This window comes from Triturus cristatus, chromosome 2_2 (assembly GCF_964204655.1).
Source record: "Triturus cristatus chromosome 2_2, aTriCri1.1, whole genome shotgun sequence".
Lineage (NCBI taxonomy): Eukaryota > Metazoa > Chordata > Amphibia > Caudata > Salamandridae > Triturus > Triturus cristatus.
In genome coordinates, this window is record NC_140582.1 from 1239994741 (window position 1) to 1240007026 (window position 12286).

The 12286-nt window shown below is 49.8% G+C and overlaps 1 protein-coding gene across 2 annotated transcripts in view; it reads right to left on the reverse strand.

Annotated features, from left to right (window-relative positions):
- The window catches only part of TTC31 (tetratricopeptide repeat domain 31), a 214820-nt gene that overhangs the window by 97872 nt on the left and 104662 nt on the right, over positions 1 to 12286 (reverse strand). For both annotated transcript variants that reach the window (XM_085642905.1, XM_085642906.1), the window contains exon 15: positions 9855 to 9929. In XM_085642905.1, coding sequence (XP_085499031.1) covers positions 9855 to 9929 — 75 coding nt within the window. The remainder of the gene's footprint in view (positions 1 to 9854; positions 9930 to 12286) is intronic.

Here is a 12286-nt window from a genome sequence, read left to right on the forward strand (position 1 = left end):
ATAGGTGACTCCTCCCCTGGACTACAGTGCGCATGGGCATCCTCTCCATCCTCAGATTGTTTTTCGCCATTGTGGCAGTGATGGAGTAGATACAGAAAAGTGATGACCATGCTTACAGTAATTCTGAGAGCTGCAGCTGTTACAGGCGCCGGAGAGGAGGGAGGGCGATATGAATGTCAGCAGCCCTACATGCCAAGAACAGATGCATACTGGTAAGTAGCATATTCAGTTCGAGGCATGTGGGCTGCTGAATTCATATCTGTGCATAGAATGTATAGCAGTGCCCTCTATTAGCGGCGGCTACCAGTGCCAGCTGCAGCGGTCTGAAAAAGGGTTTTGAGAACAGCCTGTCCTACAGCTGCCTGCTGTTTTGATTGCACATCTACACAATAGTGTTAGGTAAATGTGTGCGTGGTGGACCAGGTGGCTGCTCTACATATATCATGCAGGGGAATATTTTCTAGAAAAGCCATGGAGGCCCCTAACTTACGTGTTGAGTGGGCTCGTGGGGGAATAGTTAATGTGCGTTTTGCCTTTTGATAACAAATTTGAATACACTTAACTATCCATCTGGCTATCCCTGCTTTGGAGATGGCGTTACCCTTGTGGTGTGGGGCAAAGGCAACGAACAGTTGTTTTGTCTTCCTAAAGGGTTTAGTCCTGTCGATGTAGTACATGAGGGCCCTCCTTACGTCTAGTGTATGGAGTGCTCGTTCCGCGACAGTTTGTGGGTTTTGGAAGAAAACGGGCAGTTCAATAGTTTGATTCAGGTGGAACTGCGAGATTACCTTGGGCATGAGTTTGGGGTTGGTACGTAGTACGACCCTGTTGGCGTGAACCTGTATAAATGGCTCTTGAACTGTTAGTGCCTGGAGTTCACTAACCCTTCTTAAAGAAGTGATTGCTACTAGGAAAGCTACTTTCCAGGTGAGGAATTGAATCTCGCATGAGTGGAGAGGTTCAAAGGGTGGACCCACTAGGCGTGTGAGGACCAGGTTGAGGTTCCACATTGGAGCCGGTGGGTGGCTTGGTGGAATGACTCGTTTGAGTCCTTCCAAGAATGCTTTGATGGCAGGCACTCTGAATAGTGAGAGGTGCTGCCTGGTTTGCAGATAGGCTGATATTGCTGTCAAATGGACACGTATAGAGGTGTACGCCAGATTGCATCGGTATAGGTGTAAGAGGTAACAAATGATGTTTTGGATGGATGCGTCCAGCGGGTTAATGTCATTATTACTGCAATAAATGACGAACCTTTTCCATTTGGCTGCATAGCAAGCTCTTGTAGTGGGTCTCCTGGCCTCCTTGATGATGTCCATACAGTCGGGTGGCAGGTTGAGGTAGCCAAACTCTAGGACTTCAGGAGCCAGATTGCCAGGTTCAGCTGTTGCGGATCTGGGTGCTGAATCTCTCCATGGTTCTGCGTCAAATGCGCGGGTTTGATGCGCAGCCTTTGATGCGGCACCACGGAAAGTTCGAGGAAGGTGGTGTACCATGGCTGGCGTGCCCACGTAGGAGCAACTAGGACGAGTGTCAGGGAGTGTTGTCTGAGTTTGCGAGCCACCAGCGGTATCAACGGCGCTGGGGGAAAAGCGTACGCAAATCTGCCGGACCAGTTCATCCATATCGCATTGCCCTGCGACTGCGGATGTGGGAACCTGGCGGCAAAGCTTTGGCATTTTGCGTTTTCGCTTGTGGCGAAGAGGTCTATCTCTGGATGACCCCACTGCTGGAAGTACGGTTGGAGTACTGATGGGTGTAACTCCCACTCGTGCATCTGGTGGCTGTGTCTGCTGAGCAGATCCGCCATCTGGTTGTCCTTGCCCGGGAGGTGCTCTGCCATGAGGAACATGTTCCTCTGAATGGCCCACTTCCACATGCTCTGAGCCAGATGAGACAACTGTGGAGAGTGTGTTCCTCCCTGCTTCTGTATGTAGTACATGGCAGTCATGTTGTCTGTCCGGATCAACACGACTTTGTTGCACAGATGTACTTTGAATGCCTTCATGGCCAGGAAGATTGCCATCAGTTCCAGAAGGTTGATGTGCATTTTCTTCTGTTGTGTCGTCAATAGTCCCTGCACTGTGTAGTGGAGTACATGAGCTCCCCATCCCTGGAGAGACGCGTCCGCTGTCAGTACTATTTGTGGAACAGGCTCTTGGAACGGTCGGCCCTTGCAAAGGTTTTGAGGATTCCACCAATGCAGAGAGTTGTATGCCCGACCGCTCACCAACACTAGGTCTTTCAACTGTCCTTGAGCCTGATTCCACTGACGTGCTAAGCACTCCTGAAGCGGGCGCATATGTAATCTCGCGTGTGGGACTATGAAAATGCAGGAGGCCATCATGCCTATCAACTGCATGAACACTCGTGCTGGAAGTGAGTGTTGGGGTTTGAACCTGGAGATCAGCCTTTGCATGCTGTTGATCCTCACTAAATTTGGCTGAGCTGTGGCCGCCAGAGTGTCTATAGTCGCACCTAGGTACTGTTGTACGTGTGCGGGCCGTAGATGGGATTTTGGGTAATTTAGTGAGAACCCCAGACTGTGAAGGAGGTGAATGGTGCGGGACATGTGGCTGGCACATTGCTGGGCTGACTTCGCTTGAACGAGCCAGTCGTCCAGGTAAGGGTAGACGTGTATGTGCTGCCTCCGTAGATGTGCCGCCACAGTAGCTAGGCACTTTGTAAACACCCTTGGTGCCGTTGTCACGCCGAAGGGAAGGACTCTGAATTGGTAGTGCTGTCCTTGAACAGTGAACCTGAGGTATTTTTTGTGTGATGGGTGAATGGGTATGTGGAAATACGCATCCTTGAGGTCCAGTGTGGCTAGAAAGTCTCCCTGCTTGAGCAGCGGGAGGACTTGCTGGAGAGTGAGCATGTGAAAATGCTCGGAAAGAATGTATCTGTTTAGGGGTCTCAGGTCCAATATAGGTCTGAGTGACCCGTCCTTCTTCGGTATTAAAAAGTACAGGGAGTACACCCCCGTACCTTGCCCGTGGACGGGTACGACCTCTATTGCGCCTTTTAGAAGCATGCTTTGCACCTCCTGCTGTAAGAGCGTTAAGTGCTCTGAGGACATAGGACGGTTTCTTGGAGGAATTGTGGGTGGAGTGGAGGTTAGCTCTAGACAGTAACCGTATTTGACAATATCTTTGACCCACCTGTCCGTGGTGATGGAGTTCCACGTGGACAGGAACCTTTGTAGCCTTCCCCCGACAGGTGTTATGTGGTCGGGAGGAAGGGAGAGGGCATCACTGCTTTTTCTTGGGGGAGGACCTGGTGTTGCCGTAGCCGCGTCCTCTTCCCTTTGTACTGGAGCCACGATATCCACCCCGGGTGTTTTTATCGTAGGTGGTTTGTGTATTGCCCTTGTTGTATGTCTGCTGTGACCCCTGTCCTCTACCTGCTCCTCTATTCCCGGGGCGACGAAAGGAGCTGCTCCGAAAGGACTGAGTCTGGAGAGCCCCCATGGACTTTGCGGTGTCCGTGTCCTTTTTTATTTTCTCAAGGGTGGTGTCAACCTCCGGTCCGAATAAATAGTCGGGGTTGACAGGCTGGTTGAGTATATTATTTTGCACCTCAGGTTTGAATCCGGAGATTCGCAACCAGGCATGTCGTCGCAGCATGACGCTTGTGTTAATGGCCCTGGCAGCCGTGTCTGCGACATCTAGTGCACACTTGATGGAAGCATTTGTGAGTAACTGTCCCTCTCTGATGAGAATTTCTGCACCTTCTTTGTACTGGTCAGGGAGATGTTGGAGTAGTTGCTCCAATGTGTCATAGTGCGCTCTATCGTAGCGAGCGAGGAGCGCTTGAGTGTTGGCTATGCGTCATATGTTGGCAGCCTGTGCGGCAACTCGCTTGCCGGAGGTCTCTAGCACCTTGGACTCTTTGTCCGGGGGAGGAGCGTCACCGGTCGTCTGCGAGTGTGCCCTCTTACGAGCATTCGCTACGACAATGGAGTCTAGTGGTAATTGGCCTCTGATGTAAGTAGGGTCCCCAGGCGCCGATCTGTATTTCTTATCGATCCTGGGGTTTATCACTCGTGCCCTGGTGGGTTCTTTGAAGATGTCCTTGGCTGGTTTGAGGACCCCTTTCAACATGGGCAGAGTTTTTACATGTCTTTCTGAGGATGCGAAGGTGTCCATAAGAAAGTCGTCCTCGATGGTGTCAGAGTGAAGCTGCACTCCATGATTATTTACGGCACGTTCGATAAGAGCGTTGAACGCTGCAGTGTCCTCTGTGGGAGATGTTTTCGCCCCATAGAGTTGTGGGTCCTGTGCATCTAGAGGTGCACCTGGATCTACAGGGTCGCCCCAAGTTTGATCAGGGTCCTGTTGGTAATCAGGGTCTATGTCTCCGTGGTAGGGGACTTGGTCATCCATGTAATCCCCCAACACATCCGTGTCGGAGTGTGTGGGAGAGTATGATTGTGGATCTTGGTAGGGCGAGTGGTAAGATTCGCTTAGGAGAGGTTCTGAGTCCACAGGCAGCTTCCTTTTTAGCGGGATCCGGAAAGGGTCCAAAGGTGGCTCCGAAGTTATCCTCCGTTCGTGGATAACCATCCTGCCGGTGATGGCGTCGATGACATGTGACGGAGACGCCTCAGCAGGTGTAGTTGTGGTGTGGGCGACCCGCGTCCTGAGTTGGAATATTTTTGGGATCGTGGACGGAGGCAGGCCAAAAGTAATGTTGGCTGGCGCCGAAGAGGCTGCTGGAGCTTTTATTGGGCCGGAGCCCGACGTGTCCTGGAGGACCATTTTGGTTTTGCTGCTTTGTGCTGCACCAGGTCGCACTTGGAGCGTCTTTGAGGCTTTCGCGCCGACCAGGTCTGTCGAGGCGGTCGTCGACTTTTTCGGCACCGGCGGGTCATCGAGTCGAGGGGCGGGAATGGCCGTCGACGTCTTCGATGCATGAGGCTTCGGTGGTGCCGTGGAAGCGATGTGAGACGCAGCCGGCAGTGTGACCTTTGGTGTCGGAGTCGATGGCGTCGACGCCGGGAACCGATCAGGTTTGTTGGCACCGAAGGCCTTTTTCCGCATGCCGACTCCGACGTCGGCCGCTTCAAGTTCGGCACCGAAGTCTGGCTTGGTGCGCTCGGTGCCGACGCGCTTCGCTGGCGTTGAAGGTGTGGAAGGCCTCGATCCGACCAGCGCCACTTTTGGTTTCGATTGAACCAGTGCAGGTTTCGGTTTGGAAGAAGGGAAACCAGCCGGTTTAGGTAATAATGGCTGCCGCTGAACGTCCGAGGCCGGGCCCGAGGGTGGGGCCGAAGAACTGCGGGATAGGTCTCGGGTAAGGCCCGAAGGCGATCCCTCGACCGGAGCCATAGACTGTGGCACTGGGCTCTCGTCAGTCTGAACGGGTAGGCCTTGCTCGTCATTGGAGCTACTCTCTTCGGCCCCTAAGGCCTCATCGTAGTCTCCTACCTCGGTGTCGTCTTCATCTCTGCGAAAGAGTGATTCGTCGACGTCGTTCGATCCGGAGTCATGTTCGGAAACGGGACTGGAGGGTAGGATCTCCAATTCTTCGACATCTTCGGTCTCGGCGTTGAAGATGTCTGCCGGGGCCGGTGCCGCGTGCTGCGCTTCGAGTCTTGCCGCTCGTCGAGTCCGTAGAGTCTTCTTGGAACGGAACCGGGCACAGGCCATGCATGTCGATTCGTCGTGATCCGGCGAAAGGCATTTGTTGCACACCGGATGGACGTCGATGTGGGGATATTTCGCATTGCATACCGGACATCTTTTGAACGGTGTCCTCGATTCCATCGCCGATGTCGTCGATGGGCAGGTAAGAAGCGAAAAGTCGGTGCTGAAAGTTGTTAAACTAACAAAGGAGTATCGAAACCGATCGAGAAAACAGTACCGACGCGAACTAAAGGCCTTTTGGCCTCGATAAAGTTTTTCCTAACTTGAGCTAAGATAGCACATCCGAACCCAATGGCGGAAAAAAACAATCTGAGGATGGAGAGGATGCCCATGCGCACTGTAGTCCAGGGGAGGAGTCACCTATCCCAGGATACCTCGAAGACTCTTCCAGGACAACAACGTGCAAACATCCGGACCCAACACTAGGCGGCGATCTATGCACAGATATGAATTCAGCAGCCCACATGCCTCGAACTTCTTTGTACATATTTATGGCTGTGATACGTTTTAGATGCTAAGAGTACCGACAGGACATATTACATCTCCCTCCTCACTTATGCATCCTGCATCCTTCCAGGTCTGTGCCCCTTATGTTGATGCCTTTGATTGTCACTGCACACGAACGTTTGACATCTCATATGACTAAATATTCTTTACTTAGTTACACCTACCAGTATTTTATGTGCTTTTGAACAGAAATGCTTTGAAATTCTCAAACACTGCACTGTAACAACTTTAGTGCATGAATAAACACCATCATACACCAGAAAACATCTGGAAATCACTGAAACACTGTACTGCTGATACTATTTGCTTTGTTAGGTTTCCAAAGAACACTAAGTTGATTTATAGATGGTCTTTCTCACAACTCACTTATGCACAGCACTCTCAAACTCTGCAGGGCGGAGTTTGCGCTCACTTACGCACCGCGCTCTCGAACTCTGCAGGGTGGAGTTTGCGCTTGTAGGAGAGTAGGATCTGCACTTTTGTTGCCCCCACTTTTTTTCTGATGTTAACTCCGGTTTCTGGCTATAGTCTGGCTGGGTCCCTGCTAATCAGGGCCCCAGTCTCTCGGTTCTCTCTAAACAACTTGGAGTGCATATTAGATGCACTAGTGATTGGATACTGTGGTACCTTATGAGCCCCTAGTATATGATACCATAGGTACCAAGGGCATAGGTACTTTACAGGCCTACCAGGGGCTGAAGCATGCATTATGCCACCCCTGGGAAGCAGACTAAATCTGACACCACAGGCCTGCTACTGCAGCCTGGGTGAGGTATTGTTAGCACTCCTCACTGAGGTATAGGTTCCTATATCTCACCATACACACACACATAAACCTATCAGTCACCCCTAAAGCAGGCCCTATCAATCCTGAGGGCAGGGTGCTTGGTTTACAATGTGAGGGGGTGCCTCTGCCTGAGCAGGGCCCCTCTGCAGCTGGCAGAGTCTATTATCTGTGGCTGTTTGTGGATGCGGTTAAACCATATACTCTTAAGTGCATTATAACCTAGCGGTAAATGCTAACTTTGGAATGACTGCATCGAAACATGTCGTGTTTGGTGTCAAACAACTTGGAATCATACCCCCACACCAGTAACTGGTGTGGGAGTATGAGCCCACCCTTCTAGAGGGGACGACATTTACCCACTATGGAAACACTGTAGAAATCTGAAAGAGCCCTGGCATCACAAAATGGATGCCACCAGCACAGACACTGGGCTGCCCTCCTGCTGCTGACAAACTCGCAGTGGAGGAGGCCCAACAATAGGAATACTGTCACAGGGAGGTATCACCACCTTCCAGACAGGATTTAGTGTATTGGGGCTGGGTGGGTGCACTTCTAGAGTGCTTTGAAGTCCTGCACTGGGGAGCAGTAGGCTCCTCTGTGCATATGCCAGCTCAAACCGGTTCAGGGGCTACCTGCCCCTGCTCTAGCGCGAAACTGGACAAAGGGAAGTGGGTGTAACCACCCACTCCCCTGACCCTCCCAGGGGAGTGGTCATAGAGCTAGTCCCTCCCTTTCCTTTAGTATAAGATAGGGAAACCTTGCCATTGCAAATCAGATATCCCTGGACGACGCTCTACAAGAAGAATCCTGGACCTTTGACGCTCCACTACCTTTGGAAGACGGAATAATCTCCCTGGGAGTCAAGGAGGGCCTCCCCTGCTTGGCAGGCACCAAAAACTTGCATCAACGGTCACAAACTTTCCCACTCCCGCCGGAGTCCACAGTCCCTGCAGCCCCGGAAGCAGATTTCCTGACTTTGACGGCCATTGTGAGTCCCCAGCAGAGCTGTGGCGAGTGGACCCCACGAGTGACGAGGAACAGCAATACCCGGGTACCGTGCACTATTGTCGAGTGCAACCCCTTCACGACGTTCTAAGAACTTTTGCATTAGACCACGTGTGGTCCAAGCCTCCAGCAGGATTTCCGTCAAAAATCAGAGGTCTACCTCGTCCCGAGTTACCGTGGGCTCCTGTGAAGCGAATCCTCACGAGGCGTCTTCGCGATCCCTTGCCGGTTGGCTTGTGGGTCCCCTGAAGACTTTCTCATCGAACCAAAGGGCTGCCCTGGTTGCTCCAGGACCGCCCTGACTTACCCTCGCAGGGTGAGTTCCTCACCACTGCACCACTGACTTTCTTCGATTTCCACAAGACTTGCTGTTGCCAAGGCTTGTTGACTCCAATCCGGTTGCCGACACCTCAGTAAGCTGCAGACTTCGTGGGACACTCCGAATCCAGCTCCTGGCCGTCGTCGACGCCTCCTGGACCTCATGGCTGAAGAGTCAAAATACCCTTGATCACCTGAAATTAACCGACTTCCGTGGGCATCCATCTTCCTGGCCCCGGGTCACCGGCAAGTGACTGTGAACACTGTCCCTTCTGCTTTCAGGTCTTCTTCATCTTGAATCCAGCCTTGGATTCCACCGGACACTTCTCCAGTCTTCGCAAGCAGCAAAACGTCTTCGGCTTCCATAGAAAATGACAACGCGACCAGACACCAAAAGACACCTATGCAACCGGCTTCTCTGGGTGACGTAACTCGTGCACTCCGGTGCTCCTGTGGGTGTTGGCCCTCCAACTACTTGCCTTGTAAGTGGCTTGCTTGTAGACTCTCTAGAAGTACCCTTAAACTCTAAAAGCCAACCGTGACTTGCTCTATTGACATCAATAGGGAACCCGCGGCTGTGTTCTCACACTGCACCCGTCTCCCGTGGGTCTTTTACTTACCTTCCTTGGGTGGATTAGTGAAGCCCTAGCGATTCTACAGGCCCTAGGCCTTGTCCCCTTGCAAGTCGACTTTCCTAAACCTCTTTTTTAGTATATGGTCTGGAACGCCCCTAGGGCTCCAGCCATATTTGTGCTTAACTTATTGTGAAACGTTGATATTTGCATATGTTCCTGACTTCTAATCTCATAAAGAGATTAGTAGAGTGTGTCTAGAAATAAATACATATATATTTGATATATATACCTGTGTGGTGTCCTTTCATTTGGTAATTCAAGAGATTATAAGGTAAAACAAGCTGCTTTACATTCCTCTGAGACTTAGCCTGAAGGCTGCTCTCCGCAGCTACCACTAGGATAGCTTTCTTTAAAAGGTTGTCTTAAACCTATCTACCATAAGAGTCGAATTGGACTGGTGCAAGGTGGCCACTATAACTAGTGACCAGCATATGCCAGGCCAACTTCTCACAGCGCTCACTTATGCACTGCGCTCACTCCGCAGGGTGGAGTTTGCGCTCACTTATGCACTGCGCTCTCAAACTCTGCAGAGTGGAGTTCACTCTATGCTACATAGAACAACAAACTCGTGAACAATGAATCTCTTCACCCCGAGTAGGTTACTGTGTTATCTGTGAACAGTACAAATACAGTACTGGATAAAAAAAACACTCACCCAACCTGTTGAAAAGTAACTGATCAAATCAATGAGAGTTTAAGATGAATTACTCTTCGCTTATTGGGAAGGCCAGAAGGTGAGGAGGAGGCCCCCTTGTAGTGGAGAACATACTGTGCTTTGAGGGTTAGCCATGAGGAGACGGCCTCCTCAAACTAGCAAGCCACAGTTGTAGCTAGAAAGGAGGAGGCAGCCAACAGCCAAGCAACAACCAATGCACAAAAGACATACAATCGAGATGCAACATTCACTTACAAACCAAAACAGCAAGAGCATTTAACTGGTATCGAAGGCCTTACCGCTGGAAATGAGACAGGATGATTTCCCCTGTAATCCTGGGGGTGACATTACCCACCCAGATGGGGTACAGCTGCCTGCAAAGATTTAAAAAGACAACTGAGACCAAAAACAGGACATTCAAATTACTTTTTTCCAACTTGAGTTCAAACAAGACTAATGCAATAAGAAAGTAGCGCACACTGGGAGCACGTGTTATCAAATGGTGCTGCAGAACAAGAAGCACTCAAGTCCATGATACAATCCCAGACGGTGAGAGATAGAGGTACCAACTATGGAGCAGACCTTAGGAATGAGAGTGATTGAACATTGAGGTATGAAAAGTACACAATAATTAGCCAAGTTAGCCTCACTTAAGTACAAGAAACATATCCATTTCTCACAAGATACGGTACGCTATTCCCACGGAGAGAGAAAGTAGGACGATCCCATTTGGGACTGTTCCCCTGTGAGAGACTGAAGGCTCTTCGTATAATGTTGCATTCTGTATTAGAAGGAGTTGACTGCTGAAGGAGGGGATGGAAACCTGCGAACAGTTATTCCGATGTCCGCCTTTCTTGTCTATGAAAGACTTCACCTGGTGGCTGTCACTAGTCCAATGGTATTACTTTATGTTTGTCAAAACGGAGATATAGGATGGGATCTTATATTATTGAGAGGGTTTTCTTATTCATTTTTTACTTTTAAATATTGTGATGTGGCTATTATCAAAATATGAACACTGCTTTATGTACATTTCACAATATGGTTTTATAAATTGTAAATAAATGTACAAATACAAAAAACGAAATAGCCTCTTACCAGTAGGCGTAGTTTTGCAGCTTGAAGAGTTTTCTGGATTCAATGCTGTGCATCATTCCGCCATCTAGTGATTGGGTCCGGAATAGCCTGTTTTTTTCTTTTTCTTGTTTTGGTCGCTGTCGACCACCATTTGGTGTCAGGTACATCCCCTGTATGACGTCAGACGGCATCCTGGAGGTTGACGTGCATGGTGGCCATCTTCGAATTCTTTTTTCTGTTTTTATGCTGTTTAATCCTCGTGATGATCCTTATTTAAAGTTTTTTACGTTGTGCTTTGCTTCCCCACCTGTTTGTGTTCCTTCAAGGGGAAGACTGGGTGGGTCGCATGTGAATCCAGAAAACTCTTCAAGCTGCAAAACTACTCTTACTGGTAAGTAACCATTTCGTTTTGCAGCGTGAATCCTTTTCTGGACTCACATGCTGTGCATCAGCTTATGTAGCGGTTTCTCCCGTGTTTGGGAGGCAGTGGTGAGAGGAAGACTTAGCAAACAGGTGTTGAAGCACCTTTTGTCCAATTTGAGCTTCCTTATTCATTTGTATATCCACACCAATGATGCTTTGTGGTGATGCCCATGTTGCTGCTGCACAGATGGCATCGATGGAAACATTTGCCATGATGGCTAGCGTTGCTCCTTTCCTCCTAGTGGAGTGAGCTGTTGGTTGTATTGTTAGTTCTTTTTTGGCATTGGTATAACTTGTTGTATAGCTTGTACTATCCATCTTGCAATGGTTGCCTTAGTGACAACTGATCCTGTGTTGGTATGTGAATAAGCAACAAACAACTGTTTTGTTTTCCTCACTTTAAGTGGTAGTGTGTTCTGTAGGAATCTTAGGTACTGTCTGTGTTTTTTGTTCATTTGAATATGTAAATAGGCGTCCTTGAGGTCTATTGTTGCTAGGAAATCTCCTTTTGGGATTTGTGGGATTATTTCTCGAAGGGTACTGTCGCCTAGGCGCTGTACTCCGCCTTAGTATAGCAAGGATACCACGAGACGACGTAACTGTACTAAGGGTTTATTTCAAATAGGCTGGGACAGTGTCTTTTGCGGTTCTTCTCCTCTTCGTCTCTTGGGGTTGTCTGGTCGCCCTCTTCTCCTCTTCGGAAGTCGGTGTCTGCGAGAAGCCTCCGTAGGATATGTAAGGAAGGGAAAACACCAATATTTTAGGGGATCCTTCTCTCCTACTACGAGTTGAGGGGGAAAGGGGAGTGAGGAGTCACCGGGGTTCCTTCACCAAACAGCACAGGTGGGACCAGAACAATTAGGTGAGTGAGGGCTCTCCTGACACAGAGAAATCCAAAGCAAACCTCCACAATCCGTGTGACCTCCCCACAAAGAATACCCCCCCTTATTAAGTCAAGTCAAGTCAGAGAATTTATATAGCGCACTACATACCCAGAGGGTCTCAAGGCGCTTAGAAAGGGGAGGAGGATTACTTGTCAAATATCCACGTTTTAAGTTGTTTTCTGAATGCCAGGTGGTTCTGGGTGAGGCGAAGGTAAGCGGGGAGTGAGTTCCATGTTTTAGCAGCCAGGTATGAGAAGGATCTGCCTCCCATGGTGGTCCTGTTGATGCGAGGTACAGTGGCGAGGGCTTGGTTGGAAGAACGTAGTTGGCGGGAGGGGGTGTAGAAG